Genomic DNA, 20066 nt, shown 5'->3' with positions numbered 1-20066 from the left:
GGGGCTTTGCGCGAGTCTGGACAGCAGACACGTAAGACTCCGACAGCCCCGCCCACCCAAAACCATTCCCGAACCCCACGCCTCCATCCTTCCCATTTTTTCTCCTTCCTTTTTTCTCTCTTGTCTTCGCTGCCGCTCCATCACCCTGGCCGCCACTCAACACCCCTGCCAGAACTCTACATCTCCGTCACCTCCAGCATTCCAGGCAGGCTCCATCCCGCTTCTCCTCCGTCGCCGTTCAACCCATCTCCTCCGAGCGCCCCGCCAAGTACCATCCGCTGCTGCTATACTCACCATGTTCGCAACTGTTCGATGGAATTTTGATCAAAATTTGACCAAAAAATGGAAGTGTACAGAAAAAGTAGTTTTTTTGTTTAGAAATGAACAGTACCATGCTGAATTGCTGATCATTCACAGAAAGTTTCATATTTTTCTTTGCCAAAGAGATTAAAAAATACTAGGGAAATACATATTTAGCCTCGGTGTTGTGGCGGCTGACTAGGCGCTGAATAGTCGGTCAGCTCTACAAAACCAGTCAAAACCGACCACAAAACTGGTTTGAGGCACACAAGGTTGAAAGTTGTCCGTTTTTTAGAGTTTAGAGTTGTAATGTAGACAGTTTTGGAGTTCGAGGTTGTAGATTAAACTAAAACATGAGTTGAGGGTTGGAATATGCACTTCTCTTCTTGTTTTTCATAGGGGTATTTTGGCATTCTTGGTTTCAACTAGTGATAGTTTGTCCCTGCAAAAACTGGTTGCCCCCTTTGAGATGGCCGAGATCAAGGCGGCTGTCGCCAGCCTCGACAGAACCAGGGCCCCGGGCCCCGATGGCCTTGGTCCGGGCTTCTACCAAGCCGCCTGGGAGCTGGTCTCCGGCGATGTGATGCGGTTGATGGAGGGGTTCTATCACAACTCCGTGAACCTCTCTTGTATCAACCGCGCGCATATTGTGCTGCTCCCCAAGGCCGAGGGGGTGCTCACTCCTGGTGGCTTCCGACCCATCTCGCTCCAGAACTGCGACATCAAGATCCCGTGCAAAGTTCTGACCATGCGCCTTCAACAACAGATCTCGGATGTGGTGGACGTGGACCAATCCGGGTTCATTAAGGGGCGGAGCATCTCCGAAAACTTTGTGTACGCAACGGAGATTGTCCAATGCTGCGAGAAACGCCGGGCGCCATCGCTGGTCCTGAAGCTCGACTTTGCCAAAGCCTTTGACTCCATCAACTGGGGGAGCCTTCGCCGGATTATGAAGGTGCGTGGCTTTCCGCCCCTCTGGTGCGACTGGATGGACTCCATCTTCCAGTCGTCCATGTCCGCGGTGGTGCTCAATGGCGTGCCCGGGCGATGGATCAAATGCAAGAAGGGGTTGCGGCAGGGGGACCCCATCTCCCCCTACCTGTTCCTCCTCGTCGCGGACGTGCTACAACAGATGATCAAGAGAGGTGGTGGGATGCGCCACCCCCTGTTCGCCGATGCGCCCCCGCTTGTCCTCCAGTACGCTGACGACACCATCATCATCATGCACGCGGAGCTGGGCGCGGTTCGGCGTCTCAAGGGCATCCTTGATGACTTCGCGGCTGCGACGGGGCTCGTCATCAACTTCCACAAAAGCACCGTCGCGCCCGTCTAGGTCCCCGAGGATGATCTTCGCGACATGATCCGTGAGTTAGGGTGCTGCATTGGGAGCTTTCCTCAAATCTACCTCGGCCTGCCGCTCTCCAACCGCAAGCTCACCATGGACGACTTCCTTCCACTCATTGCCAAAGCTGAGCGCTACCTCTCCGGCTGGCGTGCTCAGCTTCTGTCCTTTGGGGGGCGCCTGGTGCTGCTCAATGCCATACTGGACGCTCTCCCCACGTATGCCATGTCGGCGATGGAGGTCCCGCCCTCTGTCCTACGAGCGATCGACGCCCTGCGCCGCTCCTTCCTCTGGACCGCGACGGACAAAGCCTCTCGGGCCCAGTGTCTTGTTGCCTGGGAACGCGTCCTCCGTCCCAAGGAGGAGGGGGACTGGGGGTTCGCGCCCTCCCGGTTCAGAACCGGTGCCTTCTGCTGAAGCTCCTTCACCGCCTTCACTCGCGCCAGGATGCGCCGTGGGCTCGCTGGGTCTGGGGCAAGCTGGGGCGATCGCTGCTAACATCCGCAGCGGCGGTGACGCTCCCCGGGCCGCACTGGGCCTCCCTCGCCAAGCTTATGCCTGTGTACCGGGCGGTCACCGCTGTCACACTCGGCGACGGGCGCACAACAGCGTTCTGGCTGGACTCCTGGCTGCCCGGTGGCGCCCTATCCGTCCAGATGAGCTCCCTCTTCTCGCACACCACCGTGCGGGCAGCCTCGGTTGCTCACGTCCATCAACACGAGCTTGCTGGGGTCCTCGTCCCCCGCCTGAACCATGTGGGCGCCAGGGAGTGCGCGGTGCTCCTTCCAATCGTCCAGGCGCTTGCCCTCACTACGGAGCCGGATGCCCGGACACTTCCCCCCAGCTGTGACAAGGGTACTGCGCTCTCCTCCGCCGGCCTCTATCATCTATGCCACTTTTGTGGGGTGCTTGCGCCATACGCCGACTTTGTCTGGGAGAACTACGCTCCAAGTCGCGTCCGCTTCTTCGCCTGGCTCTTGGTCCAGGCCCGGATCCAGACCAGGGACGTCCTCCTGCGAAAGCACATTGTGGAGGCGGCGGGGGCTGGCTGCCCCATCTGCTCAGCGCCCCTGGAGTCGGCGTGCCATCTCATCTTCGGCTGTCCTTTTGCTCAACGCTTTTGGTCTGTGGTGGGAGTCGCCTCCACGGTTCCATCCGTTGAGCTGCTGCACACTGTGTCGCCGCCTGCCTTGGTGCCGGAGCGAACGGGCTCGACCTTCCTCCTTCTCTGCTGCTGGCAACTTTGGAAGCACCGCAACGCGGTGGTCTTCCAGGGGTTGCCCCCGTCACTCCCTAGGCTGCTGCAACTGTGTAGGGAGGACGTCGTACTGTGGCGGCTGCGTCTGCCTGCTGCTCTAAAGCAGGCATCTGATGCGTGGCTGGGCTGCCTGGCCGGCCCTCGAGATGCCTGATGCTTGCTGCCTTCCCTCCCCCCCCATAAAATGTACTTGTACATGCTGGTGAACTGGGCGTTTTAGCCCCATATATGGAAATTCAGGTGGGGAAATCTCCCCCCCGGTGAAAATTCAAAAAAAAATAGTTTGGCTATTTCTCATAAACAAACGCACAAATGACTAGTCTGTATAATTCCATCCTAAGTATTCCTCTCCACTGTCTGCATGCAAGTCCGTTGGTAATAATAGCATCGACGACGATCAGCTCTCCATCTCAACGACAATCTTGCCAGTGGCATGGCCTTCGATGCTGCTCTGCCACGCCTTGCCTGCGTCGCTCAACGGGAAACTCGAGTCGATCACCGTCTTCAGCTTGTCTTCCTCGAGCAACCCGACCAAGAACTCCAGGTCTGCTTTGTTGAGCGACAAGAGCACCTGGGGCACGAGGCGCTTCTTGGAGAATGTTACCCTGTGCAGCACATATGTGAGTATGGATGAGAAGTTCGGGGTGATGTCTATCACTCTTCCAGCGTCACTCAGCAACGGCTGGAAAGACGACCAGCTGACACCGATGGCGCAGTGAACCACGCCGTCGTACTTCCGGCAGGAGGGGCTCTGCAGGGTCGCTCCCTCTGGGGTCCTGTAGTCCATCACCTCGTCTGCGCCCAGGCTCTTCACAAGATCCATGTTGCGGGCGCCGCAGGTGGCGGTAACATGAAGGTTCGCCAGCTTTGCAAGCTGCACCGCGTACAGGCCTACGCCACCGGAGGCAGCGGTGATCAGCACGTTGAGAGGCTTGCCGGTGCTGTCAAACTTGGCTCCAATGGACCTCAGCGCCTGGAGCGCAGTGCCTGCAGCAATGGGAAGGCCAGCACCCTCAGCTGCAGAAACCTTAGCTGGCCTTTTGACAGTCAGGTTTGCGGATGCTACAGCGTACTCTGCAAGTCCACCTCCATTCTGTAATAGCGAAAACATTGTCACATTACTGAGTTTACGGCGATATTTTTTGAAAAAATGAAGAGGATTGTTCTTAAACCTTCTTCTTTCTAAGTGTGAAGATGAAAAACATGGAAAGATGTTGTCATGAGTGAAGTTCACTTACAAGAGAGTTCAACTTGGCGACAACCTGATCACCCGCTGTGAGACCATTCACTCCGGGACCAACATCAACAATTACTCCTGCGACATCAGTCACTGCGGGAAAAGGAGCAGTAGAAATGCAGCTATTAGCACGTTGTTCGATGAATCAAGTAACGGAAAGGAGATTGCTTATCACAATTTTAATAGGCGCGCACACACACACACACACACATATTATGTTTATCACAATGGAAAGGAAAGAGACACTCTAGATAGTTGTTAAAGGTGAAGAACCAAATAACATAGTAAGGCCCCGCTTGAAACGCGGGATAGGAAAAATACAGGAATAGGAAAGGAAAACAATGTGCAAAAGATAAGAATTGAGAGCATAGGAAATACTGCAAGTATGCTGTTTGGAATGCAGGAATTGGGACATCACAGGAATCCTAAATGCACAGTCAAACACAGCCTTAAGCCCGGCCTGTGACTGAATCTTGCCAAAGAACATCCTACAATCACCCTTTCTCCACCACAAGTTCTTTCCTACCCCAGCTCCATCTTCTCCATGCACGGTTCCTTCTTTTCTCTCTCTGCTAGCTTTTGCTCGAGCGGTTGTTGCAGCTGCAGTGCCTCGGTCTTATGCGACGAGACAGAAAAAATGAGGTTGGATTTGATGTTCGGAATCCTGTGAAATTCCTATAGAAGCGAGGGAAATCGATTCTGTCCTTCGCTTTTCCTACGACGGTTCCTGCCTTCCAAACGACAGGAAATTTTCCAATGAGAACAATGTTCCTATGGTTTTCCAGTGTTCCAAACGGGACCTAAGACACAAAGGAAATGAAAATACTGACAATTGATAAAACTGAAAGACAGACATCATAAAGTTCTCATAACTACCCTTGGTGCTATTTTGCTATCGACATAGGAAACCTGTTGAAGTATATTGCCCGCCTCTCTTCATCCGGACTTTTGAATGAGTTTGTTGGAGCATGAATTCGTTTGTTTTTGCGGAAAAGCATGAATTCAATATGGTATCAGAGCCAAGAGGTCTTGAGTTTAAGACCTTGCCAACGCAGTATTAATAAAAATGATTCTGCGACATACATAAATCCCAAGTCTAAGGACTAATTAAGTCTAGACGTGAGGGGGGTGTTGAAGTATATTGTCCGCCTCTCTCCATCAGTTTGGACTTTTGAATGAGTTGGCTGAAGCATGAATTCAATAAAACCTCGAAACAAAATTCATAATTGATCGAAAATGGCTAGCATCCACACAGTGACAATGTGACTGAGGGTAATTACCTGGAATAAAAGGCAGTCTACTAGGCAGCAGAGGCCGCAAGTCCCCTTTCTGTATCTTCCAGTCAAGTGGATTGACGGTTGCAGCTTGCAGTTTCAACAAGACCTCATTCTTCTTTGCTGAAGGGACGGGGACTTCTACATGCTGCATTAGAGAGATTTCAGAATCACATGGTTATAGGTTTTACCGGTTTATCTTCATGAAAGAAAGAAATCTTGATGTTTACTGTTTTTCTTTATTTTCAAAAAACAAATTCCTTTGACTTGTTTGTTAAGCGGAAAAAACGTCAAGCTGCCAGGCAAATCTCTCTACGCCAAAATAGGGTTCTTGTGAAAAGAATCCCCTGTCAACCGATTGACTCACAATCAATGCTCGCACAACTGACTTGCTTATCTCAATATTTGGATTTAGAGGTGCCTACTCAGGCGTCAGAAGTTGAGGCCATAAGAACTGTCTCCAATGCTTTTCCAAGCATCTAACTCAGGCATGATCCCTCTTACCTTCTTTTTTCACATGAAAAGTAAGAGTATAAAATAATTCTTAGTCGTTGATCTCATTAATTAATGGCTTGATTAACTCTTACCTTCTTACCTCATATGTAAAAAAGAGAAGGTAAGAGGGACCATGTTAAAATTTGCCAACTTTTAAATAATAAATTTCTAACTGGCTCACAAATCAGCACTCACCGAATATTTTGGGGATCCAGGAGTACCGAGTCATGATCACAATACAAAAACTATTACTCTCTATGTCCAAAAATAAATATCTCAACTTTGTTAATACAAAGTTGTACTAAACTTAAAACACTTATTTTGAACTAAGGGGGTATTATTCAATGCTTTTTCCGAGGACCCAACACCAGGTATGTGCAACCTATTTAACTAATTTCACTGTGACATCTTAACTAGTCCTAAAGCCGGGTATACAAGAGAAAGAGAGAATATATCTGAGTTAATTACATACAAGTATCATAATTGGTATAGTGCTAGTGGAGTGGTACCACTTTTCGTAATTTTTGCAAGTCAGTTTCAAGTCTAAGGCACGCGGCTACAGATCGATCTAAACTGCATGTAAACACGTACTGACGGTGAAACTGGCCGGTGGGCCTGGCAAGGGCCCACGTGGCAGGTTATTTTGTGGGAAACCCCCTTGCTTTATACTTAATCACGCAAATGTGCCGAAAAAGACAAAAACAACACGCCCGTGCCAGGATTCGAACTCGAGACAAACCGAATGAAACGCGCGAGCTAACAAGTAAGCCAACAAGCATGATTGCAAAATGGAAGCCAACGTATACTAAAATAATAGAAGCCTGTATTTAGATATAGGCATGTCGCTATTAGCATAAACCAACAAGCTAGACTTGTACCGTCGACCTTTCAAAGTCAACGATTTGGTGTTCAGATCAATCTTTCTGTCCGCATGATTAATCTCTGACAAAGTGTTGCTCTCCTGCTCTGTTGCATATTATAAGAATACAGTGCAATTTTCAATACTAACATGGCATTGTTCTTCTTCTGATTGCTAATATGCTGCCCATACTACCGTGGAGGCCTCGGCGTTCTCAACACGGTCAAATTCGCGTGCGCCCTCCATCTACGTTGGTTATGGTTTGAATGGACGGAGCCGTCCAAGATGCGGGTTGACATGGGCAACCCTTATGATGAAAAGAACCGTGATTTCTTCTATGCCTCCGCTACTATCACTGTTGGAAATGGGTCCAAAACCCCTTTTTGGGAGGCGCCTTGGGTGCATGGCAGGAAGTCTATTGATATTGCGCCTCTCATCCACGAGGCTTTCATGAGAAAAAATAGGAAGGTGGGAGACGCTCTCAAGGAAGGAGCCTGGATCAACAAAATCAAGATAACTGCCAACTTCTCTATGACACACATTCGTCAATTTGTTGAACTTTGGCTTCTAATCTCAGATTTTCCGCTTGAGGAGCACGCAGAGGATGAGATTACTTCGGAGCACGCAGAGGATGAGAGTACTTCGAAGCACGCCACAGATGGTCAATACTCGGCAGCAGCGGCTTACTCCGCGCAATTTCTAAGAATGGTCCATTCTCCTATGGATCACATGGTTTGGAAAGCATGGCACCACCCAAGGTGAAATTCTTCGCTTGGCTCGCCATACAAGATCAAATCTAGACAGCCGATAGGTTGACCCGTCGTGGATGGCCAAATTGTCATCTCTGCCCCCTATGCAAAAGAGAACAAGAATCTAGGCTTCACCTTTTCGTCAAATGTCGATTGACCGAGCGCCTATGGAATTTGGTCAATGGGTGGATACATTTAGAAGATCTTGACACAACTACTTGGCACCTCGAGGACTCCATAATGGAATGGTGGGTAAATAGATCAAGCAAGAGCACCCCCAACCGGAAAGTCATGGCCTCCCTCACCATGCTAATGGGATAGACCATTTGAAACAAACGGAACGCCTGGGTCTTTCGACAAAAGAGTATGCCTCCAACAATTTTGCTCAACAACATCAAGTGTGAAGCTATTCTTTGGGTAACCACCGGGCAAAGAAATTGGGCAACGTCATACTGGAACAGTTTTCCGTTACGAGGTGCAATTCAAACTCTATTCTCTCTTAATTAATATATGAGGCAAATCTTTTGCCTCGGTTTTGAAAAACTCCACCAAGAAAGAGGCCCAGGAAACAACTAACATAGATTGTAAAACAACATCTGTAAACTAATATAAGAACGTTTAGATCACTAAGATAGGGAGTAGTTGCTAACTAATCAAATAGGCAGTGAATTAGGAGGTTTCCAGTGAATCAGCCATATCATCATTAGCACCAACCTCGATCGCCGACAAGAATAGAATACAGAGCAAACTCACAAGCTTTGGCCCTCTTTCCCCGCTATCCCGAATAAAAAGAACACGTACAGAGCTGCGGGTCCGGTAACTGTTAATTACCTTGAGGCTGGCGACGCCTCCGCCGCAGGCGTCGTAAAGCACGGCCCGCATCTTCGCCGGCGTCGTCGTTGGGGTGGTCATGTTGAAAGAAGATGGCCAACGGAGGGGAAGAAGCCTCGTGAGGGCTGTTTGTGTGTGCTTTAGCTGATACGGTGGGTTGGCTCTCTAGTTCTTATAATGGGGTGCACGTACGGCCTGTGTCTGGGCTGAGATTTATATACACACACGCGGACGCGAGGAATCCTGGGTTTGACTTTGGAAAACGTTTTACGTTGGCACGCCGGCCAAACGCTGGGCCGGTCGCTGGTCGCACCGCTCGATCGCTAGCGCAGCCCTCGCTGCTAAGCTACTTGCGCGCCGCGTGACCACTCAACCTTATCTTTTTTTCATCGCTGTTGACCGCTCAACCTCTCTCCCTCTAGGAGACGCTTCTCTTTCACGGATATGGTTAAAAAGTCTGAACCTTTGACTACAAAGCATTAAACAAATTGTTATGTGATCAGTTTATCAATTATGTGCTGTGGACAGAATGAAGATGGGATGGGGCACACCTGTTCATGAAATGCAAATCAGTTAAACCCGTAAGGCGTGAACTGCAGATGGACAATGTCAGAGGAAGCTTGCTGCTCTGTCGTGACGCAAAGGAAATGATTTTGCACGTGTACTGTCCTTGCCGGATCAGGAGAAGATCGTGTCTCGTATGTATCACGATGCTCTGGGTATGGTGGGATACTAGAACAAAAGCAACGCTGGGGAACCAAGGAGAAATGCTACTTCGGTTGTTAAAAGGGTGAGATATAATGTTGACGATTTCAAACTGTTTTTTGGGAGGGGCAATCAGCGAAAGAACAGTACTGAAAAATGGCAACCTCCCAGCCATGGAGCTCTCAAGATTAATGTGGATGGAAGTATGAACCATGAGAATGGGCACGGAGGATGGGGCTTTGTCATCCGAGATGATCAAGGGGATCCAGTGGGATCTGCTGCTGGGTACATGAATGCAGTGCTTGATCCTCTCACTGCCGAAGCAACAGCGTGTCACAAAAGCCTTCAAGCTTCACATGATTGGGGAATTGCAAAAGTTGAGGTGGAGACTGACTCCATCATGCTGGTCCAAGCTCTGAACTCCAGTGAACATGATCCAGCGGCTAATGGAGTATTTTTTAGGGAGGTCAAGTTTTTTGCTAGTCTAAACTTTAAGAGTGAATTCGGGTTTTTACCCCCTATTTTAACATTTTTTACACTAATTATTCCATTTAGCGAGATTTCATCCGTTTTACCCATTTAGCTTCTGCCACGATTTACCTTGTTTAAAATTTTGTGAGTGTTCTGAATGGCAGATGTCCCAATTGTCAGGTGCAGCCAGCATGCCACATCGATGGTTTTTGCCTGTATATTTTTTTCTCCGTTGAACCGATCCTCGCAGCTTCTCCCGACCAGGCCGGCCCAATGGAGGTCACTTGTGTCGCGTCCAACGCACAACGCCTGATTCGACCGCACGCCACACTCACCCCCAATTGATTGCATCACCCGTCTAGGCTTTTGACTGCACGTGCCCGTCAGGCTCGCTCGAACCTAGCATTAGGGATTGTGAGGCAGCGGGGGCAGCGACGGCGCCGGCGGTGCCATTTCATATCTCCTCGAATAGCGCTGTATGACCGCGACAACAAGGCAAAAAACGACCCAGTGGAATCCGGCTCCATCAAGCTCGCCGACGTAAGCGTGGGCGCGTCCATGTACGTGAACCCATCAGGCTGTACTCAATTGTTCTCCTGCTTTGGCGACATAGCATGTGTTAGATGTGTATAGTTCATTATGTACATCCCCATTGTATAAGGGGTCTTTCTGCAGTTTACCAACATCTGTATATGTACTGGCCATTGGCCCTCAGTAAAAACTCAGTTGCTCATTCCTAACATGGTATCAGATGCTTAGGTTCCTCTCCTGCTCCCGCACGCTCGCAGCTCCGTGCCTCGCTCCCCCGTCGCCGGCCTCCCTCTACACCGGCGCTGGTCATCTCCTCCCTCGCCCCCGGCCCTCTCCTTCCCCACCGCCACGCCGAGTCGCCCCGGCCTGTGCTCGGTTGCGCCGTCTCGCCCCGAGCTCGGCCGCGCCCCACCTCCCCGTCGCTGTCCCGCGCCGCCCCAAGCGCGGCCGCGGCTTGCTGTCGCCGTCTCGTACCTCCCCGCGCTGCCCTGAGCCCGGTTGCCGCCGCCCTGTGCCTTCCCGTGCTCGGCCCCGGCCGGCCACCATCTCCTCGCGCCTCCCCGCGCCCTGTCGCCCCTGGCCACCAGCTGCAGCCGTGCTGCCCAGGGCCGGCCCCTCTGCGCGATCCTTCGCTCGCCCTTCTCCATCCCGATTCCTCCATCGCGACTGGATCGAGCCAGCGTGAGCCCGATCCTGATCTGGATCGGGGTCTACTGTAGCAGTTGAAAGAGAGGGAGAGAGAGAGAGAGAGAGAGAGAGAGAGAGAAAGCTCCTCATGTCTTCTTCGGGCTATGTCGCCGTTCCTCGGTGCTCAGTGATCTTCGATGGCACCAACTATGCCGAGTTTGCGGGGTTCATGCGCATTCATATGCGCGGTCTCCTTCTGTGGGGTGTTCTTTCTGGCGAGGTCTCCTGACCGCCTTGCCCTGTTGCTCCTGTGGTTCCTACACCGCCAGCACAGCCGGTTCTTGCTGATGACGCTTCTCAGGCCGATCGAGATGCTGCCAAGGCTCTTGATGATGCTGCAATTGATGCTTATGATCAGCAGATGTCAGCTTACTCGGATGCCCTTTCTGTCTATCGTGATGATCTGTCTGCTTACACTCAATGGTGCAATGATGATGCTCGTGCTGCTGATGTTCTTACTACGAGTGTCCTTCCTCAGTTCGCCTCGGAGTTCATGGGACTTGGCACAGTTGCAGCGATGTGGTCTTACCTCTGTCAGCGCTATCAGCCCTCTGGTGATGCCCTCCACCTTTCGGTGGTACGTCAGGAGCATGCTCTTCAGCAGGGTGACTCGTCTGTGGATGAGTTCTATTCACAGTGCTCTGCCATCTGGCGTCAGCTTGACTCTCTTCGGACAGTTGTTTGTGGAACCTGTCGTTGCTGTCAGACCACTCGGTCTGATCTGGAGTTTCAGCGGGTCCATGAGTTCTTATATCGTCTCCGGTCTGAGTTTGAGCCTCGTCGTGCTCATTTGCTTGCTCGTGGTCGTGTTCTTATCTTAGAGATACTTGCTGAGCTTCGTGCTGAGGAGACCCGCCTTCGCTCTGCTAGGTTGCTTCTAGTTCCGTCAGTATTGGATGCCCGGGCTCCTGTGGCATCTGCTCGCCTCACAGCTCCGCCGCTCCTGCCTACTCCTCCAGGGGGGGTGAGCCGTCCTCCTTATGCTGAGAGGGGCACGTCGCGCCACGACACCGTCTGTGGTTACTGCTCCCGGCAAGGTCACCCAGAGTTTGATTGTTGCCAGAAGAAGCGAGATCAGAGGCGCTCCTCCTCCAGCGGGACTCCCGTGTCTTCCTCGGCTCCATCACTCACTGACCAGGATATTGTTCGCCTCAAGCGCCTTCTTGCTTCCTCAGGCTCCTCGTCGACTGCTGCTGCTGTGACTGCATCTCCTTCCTCACCACCACCGGCATCTACACAGTCAGGTACATCTTCGTGGGTTCTGGATTCTGGAGCCTCCTTTCATATGTCTTCTGACTCTTCCTCGTTGTCCTCTCTCCGACCTCTTGATTCGCCTGTCAATGTTCTTACTACCGATGGCACATCTCTTCCTGTTGCTAGTTGTGGCATTCTTTCCACTCCATCTTTTTCTGTTCCGGGTGTTTCTCATGTTCCTCGCCTTATCATGAATCTTTTTTCCGCTGCCCAACTTACTGATTCTGGTTGTCGTGTCATTCTTGACACCGACTCTTGCTCCATTCAGGATCGTCGCACCAAGGCTTTCGTTGGTGCTGGCCCTCGGCGCCGTGAGTCAGAGGGCCTTTGGGAGGTTGACTGGCTTTGTGTTCCTTCCCTACCACCACTTTTGCCAGCTCTCATGCTCTTGCTGCCTCTTCGTCTGCGTCCTTCCAGCAGTGGCACCATCGCCTTGGTCACATATGTGGCTCTTGCTTGTCTTCTTTAGTTCGCCAGGGCCTCTTGGGGACTGTATCTGGAGATGTCTCCTTACATTGTAATGGTTGCAGACTTGGCAAACAGACTCAGTTACCTTATCCTACCAGTGAGTCTGTATATCAGCGTCCTTTTAACTTAGTTCATTCTGATGTCTGGGGTCCTGCTCCCTTTGATTCGAAAGGTGGTCATCGCTATTATGTTTTGTTTATTGATGATTTCTCTCGCTACACTTGGCTCTACTTCTTGAATTCTCGTAGCGAGGTTCTTCCTATATACAAACGTTTTGCTGCCATGGGTCACACCCAGTTTGCCACGCCCATTCGCACCTTTCGTGTTGACTCCGCTGGAGAGTATATCTCTCAGCTGTTGCGTGGTTTTCTCGCAGAACAGGGTACTCTTGCCCAGTTCTCGTGTCCTGGTGCTCATGCTCAGAATGGTGTTGCCAAACGAAAGCATCGTCATTTACTTGAGACGACTCGTGTGTTGATGATTGCTGCTTCCCTTCCACCCCATTTTTGGGCTGAGGCTGTTTCCGCATCCACCTTTCTCATCAACATTCAGCCCTCATCTGCTCTACAGGGTGGTATTCCTATGGAGTGTCTCACTGGTCGCTCTCCTGACAACTCTGCTCTTCGTATGTTTGGATGTGTGTGCTATGTGCTTCTTGCCCCCCGAGAACGCACCAAACTGACTGCTCAGTCAGTTGAGTGTGTTTTCCTTGGCTACAGTGATGAGCACAAGGGATATCGATGTTGGGATCCAGTGGGTCGTCGCTTGCGCATCTCGCGTGATGTGACGTCTGACGAGTCTCGTTCTTACTACCCACGTTCTTCTTCCTCGAGTTTCTCGGTGGACGACCTTTCTTTCCTTCTCCTTCCTGATACACCCTGCTATGTGCATCATATGTCACCTCTTCCTCTGGCACCTCTCCTCCCTTCTCCCTCACCATCGACTCCATCCTCTCCCTCACCACCGACCCCATCCTCTCCATCCTCCTCCTCCACCTCTCCACTGTCATCTCCAGTCCGTCGCCCTCTCTCACTGTTTCCTCTTCACTATACTCGTCGCCCTCATACTGAGGTTGTCTCATCTGATGAGCCTTCCACCTCTAGTGCTCCTCCCTTCACGTCTCCCCCGGTTCATAATCTTCATGCTCGTCCTCACCCCTCGCCTGATCGCTACTCCCCTGATCGGTACGGTCTCTCTGCCATTGCTGAGCCCACTTCCTATCGGACTGCAATGACTCAGCCTGAGTGGCAGCTTGCAATGGCCGAAGAACTTGCTGCCCTTGAGCGCTCTGGCACTTGGGATCTGGTTCCCCTCCCTTCCGGCGTTCGTCCCATCACCTGCAAGTGGGTCTACAAGGTTAAGACTCGCTCCGATGGTTCTCTTGAGCGCTACAAAGCTCGTCTTGTAGCCCGTGGTTTCCAACAGGAGCAGGGACGCGATTATGATGAGACATTCGCTCATGTGGCCCACATGACCACTGTTCGCACTCTTCTTGCAGTGGCTTCTATTCGTTAGTGGTCTATCTCTCAACTTGATGTCCAGAACGCCTTTCTCAATGGTGAGTTGCGTGAGGAGGTTTATATGCAGCCACCACCGGGGTACTATGCTCCTGATGGTATGGTCTGTAGGCTTCGCCGCTCCCTCTATGGTCTTAAACAGGCCCCTCGTGCCTGGTTTGAGCACTTCACCTCTATGGTTACTGCCGCTGGTTTCTTGCCCAGTGACCATGACCCTGATCTATTTGTTCACACATCTTCTCGTGGTCGGACTCTTCTTCTTCTCTATGTTGATGACATGATCATTACTGGTGACGACTCTGAGTACATTGCCTTTGTTAAGGCTCGTCTTCGTGATCAGTACCTCATGACTGATCTTGGTCCTCTTCGCTATTTTCTTGGGATTGAGATCTCCTCGATCTCTGATGGCTTCTACATCTCCCAAGAAAAATATATTCAGGATCTTCTTGCTCACGCTGCTCTTGGTGATGAACGCGTAGTTGTGACTCCTATGGAGCTCAACGTTCAGCTTCCTGCCTCTGATGGTGACCCTCTTCCTAATCCCACTCGCTATCGTCACCTCATTGGCAGCCTTGTCTATCTGGCTGTTACATGCCCTGACATCTCCTATCCTGTCCACATCCTGAGTCAGTTTGTTTCAGCCCCCACCTCTGTCCACTATAGTCACCTCCTCCGTGTTCTATGATATCTTCATGGCACGATCTCTTAGCGCCTTTTCTTTCCCCGCTCCAGCTCTCTTGAGCTCCAGGCCTACTCTGATGCTACCTGGGCTAGTGATCCCTCTGATTGACGCTCGATGTCTGCTTACTGTGTCTTTCTTGGTGGCTCTCTTATTGCATGGAAGACAAAGAAGCAGACTGCAGTTTCCCGCTCGAGTACCGAGGCTGAGTTGCGAGCCATGGCTATGTTGACGGCTGAGGTGATCTGGTTACGGTGGTTACTTGAGGATTTTGGTGTGTCTGCTACTACCTCAACTCCTCTCCTGTCTGACAGCACAGGTGCTATCAGTATTGCGCGTGACCCGGTGAAGCACGAGCTCACCAAGCACATCGGTGTGGATGCCCACTTTGTGCGTGTTGCTGTGCAGGATCAGACTCTTGCTCTTCACTATGTGCCCTCGGAGTTACAGTTGGCTGACTTCTTCACGAAGGCCCAGACCCGGGCACAGCATGCGTTTTTCCTCTCCAAACTCAGTGTTGTTGATCCACCATGAGTTTGAGGGGGGGGTGTTAGATGTGTATAGTTCATTGTGTACATCCCCATTGTATAAGGGGTCTTTCTGCAGTTTACCAACATCTGTATATGTACTGGCCATTGGCCCTCAGTAAAAGCTCAGTTGCTCATTCCTAACAGCATGGACCTCATCAGGCTGTGCTCAGTTGATGGCGGGTCTATGACGACCGCTGGTCCAACGAATCAGCGAGGTTGGTGAACAAACAAGCCCTCTCAGTCATATACCCTATTTCACATGATTTTGACCATCTCTATCATAGCAATTTGTGTATTCTCAAATTTTCCCGACTCGTGCATTGGCTGGTGAGGTGTTTTAGAACTAAGATGCTTATTAAAAGATTATGCATGTCACCCTTCTGCAACTGAGGTGCATTAATTTAAAGTTTTTTCAATATTTTGAATATTGTCAAAATTCTTTTACTTCTTGGTTCACGGCAGAATTGTGCGTGTGATTCGAAGGAAGGCGAGCGATGTGTGCCATGAATATTGAAGGCCAGAGTGGTGCGGCCCGACTCAAACATTGTGTGTTGGACGTGAGCAACCTGCACTAGTGCGATCATATCGGGTCAGCACGATTGGGAGAAGCCGCGAGAACCGGTTTAGCATGGAGAAGAATAGGCAAGTAAAAAACCATCGATGTGGCATGCCAGGTGGACCTGACAATTGGGACCTGCCCGTCACAACGCTCACAATATTTAAACAGGAATTATCATGTCGTGGATCTTCATGAGCCTGACCTGGCACAGCCTCACGACCGGCTGTCCTGGCGCCTAGAGCCCTCCGGCCGCTTCTCTATGAAGTCACTATACCGAGCCATTGCCCCCTCTCCTAGCCCGTCCATTTTCGAGTATATTTGGACCATCCGCCTGCCACTCAAGATCAGAATTTTCATGTGGCAATGGATCCATGGTCGGCTTCCCTCTGGCGTGGAGGTGATTAAACGCCACGGTCCGGGTGACGGTATCTGCCCACTATGTGGGACGGAAGAGACCTCGAATCACATCTTCTTCTCGTGTGTGTCCACACAGTTCCTCTGGGGCTGCCTCCGCGAGGCGATCGGCGGTGTTTTGTGTAACACCAACTTCCTTGATCTCCTCGCCGAGATTCAGGCCTCCCCCATGTCGGGCCGCCACATTAGGTGGCTGCTCATTGGGGTGCTCGCGTGGACGCTCTGGATTGTGCGTAATATGCTTGTCATTCAGCGGGTTCCTCTCCGACGCGCTACTGATGTTGTGTTCAAATTGTGTGGTTACTTGCAGCTCTGGCGGCCGCTTAGCCGTCACCAGGACCGAGACGCCATCACCACCATCATCTCCGGCCTTCGCGCGATGGCTCTTCGCTTGGCGCCGCCACTCCCTCCACCACCGCCCGAGCAGGATTAGCTCCTTCCATGCTACCGCGATTGACCCGTCTTCGTTTTTTATTTTTTAGGGCTTGTTGAGTTGTGCCCTCAGCAGAACCTATCTGTACTCTATATTCGTGTGACTGTGTGTGTGGGTGAACTTATGTGTACCGTTTGGCTATGATGGTTTGCTTTATTTATAAAGCGGGGCGAAAACCTTTTTTGGTAAACAGGAATTATAGCAGAACTTTTGCTAAAAGGGGTCAAGCGGATGAAATCCTGCCAATGGGATAATTAGTTTCAAAAAAACGAAATAGGGAGTAGAAACCAGAATTCACACAAACTTCAACTATTTCCGGTGCAGTTAGCCCGAGATATTTGTAATTATCTTGTTGACACTCTTGCGCGATTTGGTGCGGCTTCAGGACTCCCGTCCCTAGGCGTATGGCCGGACGGTACCCCTGAGTTTGTACGAGGTATTGTAGCCAGCGACTGTGTTGTAGTATATGAAAGTGACAAATCATGGAGACTCTCTATATGAAGAACATGGTGCTACTTTGAAGCAAGAGTGTGATAAAGGATACTAGTGTGTCCATTCTCTTTTTTTCTCTTTTTTAGAATAGTCTTGCAGACCTCATCCCCACTTTTTTAGGACTCATTAGTCTCGACCATTCTTTTCCTCACTGGTAGGGGCAACACTCTAATGATGATGATCATCACACTTTTATTTACTTACAACTTGATAAAACTGGAAGAATGTGGCTCTATATGAATGCCTCTGGCGGTGTACCAGAATGTGCAATGATCTAGCGTAACATGTATAACAATGATGAACGGTGGCTTTGCCATAAATATAATGTCAGCTTTATATGATCATGCAAAGCAATATGACGATGAACACATAAGTCATGTGGATAGTAACGGTGGAAGTTGCATGGCAATATATCTCGGAATAGCTATGAAATGTCATAATAGGTAGGTATGATGGCTGTTTTGAGAACTGATATAATAAGTCTTATGTGTGATACGGTGCGTCATATCACATTGTTTTGATGCATCGGCGAAGTCTGCATTAATTCTCAAGGTGAAAATGGGCATTGCACGCTACCGAAGAGGCTAGCAAAATATGGATAGGTGGGAGTGCTTTCGTCCACAGACTCACATTAGTTATAAAGAACTCAAATATTTATTGTGAAGTTTATTAGCCTTCGAAGAAAATACTACTCGCATGCCCATAGGTAGGATGTTGGGAGGAGTTGACCATTGCACGCCCCCAATTCAAGCAACACAAAGGATTTCAACAAGGAATGCATATGCTCCAACATCCTAGTTCTGCCATGACCACACTTAAGTGAGTAGTACATAACAAGCTTTAATATCGATATTTCTACTAATTAATGATTATGGACTAATAGCCTTTCATATTACGACATCAAAATCACTTAATCCATACGCTTCGTATTCAGTGATCTACATGGAAGTTTTTATTATACCACTTTTTTATACCTATCATTTTTGGACTAGTCATATGACCCGTGCAAATTACCACTTTCTATTAATAGACTCTCAAAAATATATAAGTGAAGCATGAGATTGCAAATGATTTTTATAAAATATATCTATTGTCGAGCTCTAAAGATATAAGTGAAGCACATGAGCAACTGCCTAAATCAAAAGATATAACTGAAGCACATAGAGCATTCTAACAAATCGTGATGACTATGTGTCTCTCACAAAAGGTGTGTCTAGCAAACAATTAATGATTATGGCAAACTAAAAAACAAATGAAAACTATAGCATACGACGCTCCAAGCAAAACGCATATCATGTGATGAATAAAAATATAACTTCGAATAACATTACCATAGATTGGAGACGAAAGAGGGGATGTCATCCGGGGCATCCCCAAGCTTAGACGCTTGGATCTTCCTTGAATATTATCTTGGGGTGTCTTGGGCATCCCCAAACATAGGGTCTTGTCGCTCCTTATTCCTTTATCCATCATGATCTCACCCAAAACTTGAAAACTTTACCACACAAAACTCAACAGAAACTTCGTGAGATCCGTTAGTATAATAAATCAATCATCCACTTTAGATACTATTATAAATAGATTCATAATTTCCCTTGCATAATGATTATTGTATTCTAACTTCTCTATGACTTATACTCCCGATATAATCCATAGCATCATCAAAATAAGCACACTATGCAATAAAAATAGAATCCGTCTAAAATAGAACAATACGTAATGAGATAATATTTATCCATACTTCTGTAACTCTGAAAATTCTAAAAATTTAGGAAAACGTAAAAAATTAGCATACCAATACTGCGTAAAAAATCAGCAATTGATCACATTACAAAATTAAAATTCCAACACTAGACGGAAAAAATTATGTTTCTTCACAACATCAATTCTACTATCATCTAAAGCATTTACTTGGTACAAACACTAATTAAAATATTAAAAACACAATCATTACAGTAGCAATAATCATGTTGACTCAAGAAAATGAAATGAAAGCAAAAAAGATAATTATTGGGTTGCCTCCCAACAAGCGTTATTGTTTAATGCCCCTAGTTAAGCATAATGCATAGTTTCAAGTGTTATCGTCCTTCAAAGTAATTACATAGGTAACTCTCATAATGGATTCATATGGTGGTTTAATTCTCTTCCTTGGGAAGTGTTCCATCTATTTCTTTAATGAAAAGTGGGGTTGCACGACCGGATCTAAAACCAGCTTTCATAGTAGCGAAATTTGCGTGCATTTGTTCTTCGGCGACTCTTCCTTTCTTTCTTTCGATCCAAAAAATGGTTCGGTTTCCCAATGAAAACACAATGAAACAAAAGCAAATAAAAATCACCCAGGTGCAAATTTGAAAACAACCTAAGGCTTTTGCGCGTCACAGTTTCACTAGCCACTTGCCGCATGCACTGCTAACAGCAAAGAAACCATCACCAGTATGTATCATCCACCAAGATGTGGTTATTCACGTACCATTTGCAGCTCTATGCAAAAGAGCGAGCATGTGGAACTTAGGGTGTGTTTGGTTGCCCGCATTAGGGCCAACCAGGCCGCATTGGGCCACGAAATGTGTGTTTGGTTGCATATGTGGTGGGCTAGCTCGCATGGGCACGAACCTTAAAGCAACCCAAAGCCTGGCTCACTGGAAACCCTCGAATCAGCAGTTTCCAGCAAGCCAGGCTCAGTGCGGCGCAAGCTCACATGCACGGGAGCAACCCGAGAACACGAGGGGGTGGCGGGAGATGGAAAAAGAATGTGGTGGCACAATGCCAAATCTAGCCTCACCCCTCCCTCCCCAAGTTACTCGCACCACTACCTCTAGGACAACCACTTCCTCTAGCCTCACCACCGGCAGCGGCGACGACGACAAACGCGGCAGCATCACTATTCGGCTGCAGGAGCTGGTACTCCCCTTCCTGTTGGCCACCGTCGGGTCGCCCTTGCCTCAGCCATGCCCCCCCCCTTCATCGCCCACATCTTCGAT

General features: G+C 49.3%; 1 protein-coding gene and 1 pseudogene across 1 annotated transcript; one reads left to right on the top strand and one right to left on the bottom strand.

The window, feature by feature from the left end:
- Nucleotides 1-1876: 1876 nt before the first annotated feature.
- On the top strand, nucleotides 1877-3054 carry LOC119338591 (annotated as a pseudogene).
- Nucleotides 3055-3097: 43 nt separating this feature from the next.
- On the bottom strand, nucleotides 3098-8505 carry LOC119335600 (chloroplast envelope quinone oxidoreductase homolog). The gene is made up of 4 exons (XM_037607712.1): nucleotides 8346-8505; nucleotides 5418-5559; nucleotides 4139-4230; nucleotides 3098-3993 (listed from the first exon to the last, which is right to left on the bottom strand). Exons 1-4 carry the CDS (start codon nucleotides 8424-8426, stop codon nucleotides 3298-3300), a joined length of 1011 nt encoding a protein of 336 aa, XP_037463609.1. The 5' UTR covers nucleotides 8427-8505; the 3' UTR covers nucleotides 3098-3297.
- Nucleotides 8506-20066: the final 11561 nt, after the last annotated feature.

The sequence above is a fragment of the Triticum dicoccoides genome, chromosome 7B (assembly GCF_002162155.2).
Source record: "Triticum dicoccoides isolate Atlit2015 ecotype Zavitan chromosome 7B, WEW_v2.0, whole genome shotgun sequence".
NCBI classification, from domain to species: domain Eukaryota; kingdom Viridiplantae; phylum Streptophyta; class Magnoliopsida; order Poales; family Poaceae; genus Triticum; species Triticum dicoccoides.
The sequence above is the reverse complement of the archived record's forward strand: the minus strand, read 5'-3'. Positions and strand labels throughout refer to the sequence as shown.

Coding starts and splice junctions, on each gene's coding strand:
- LOC119335600 (XM_037607712.1), bottom strand. CDS start 8,426: ATGACCACCCCAACGACGACGCCGGCGAAGATGCGGGCCGTGCTTTAC. Junction 4,231..5,417: donor TAGACTGCCTTTTATTCCAG/GTAATTACCCTC, acceptor CTTTTCCCGCAG/TGACTGATGTCGCAGGAGTA. Junction 3,994..4,138: donor TCGCCAAGTTGAACTCTCTT/GTAAGTGAACTT, acceptor TCGCTATTACAG/AATGGAGGTGGACTTGCAGA.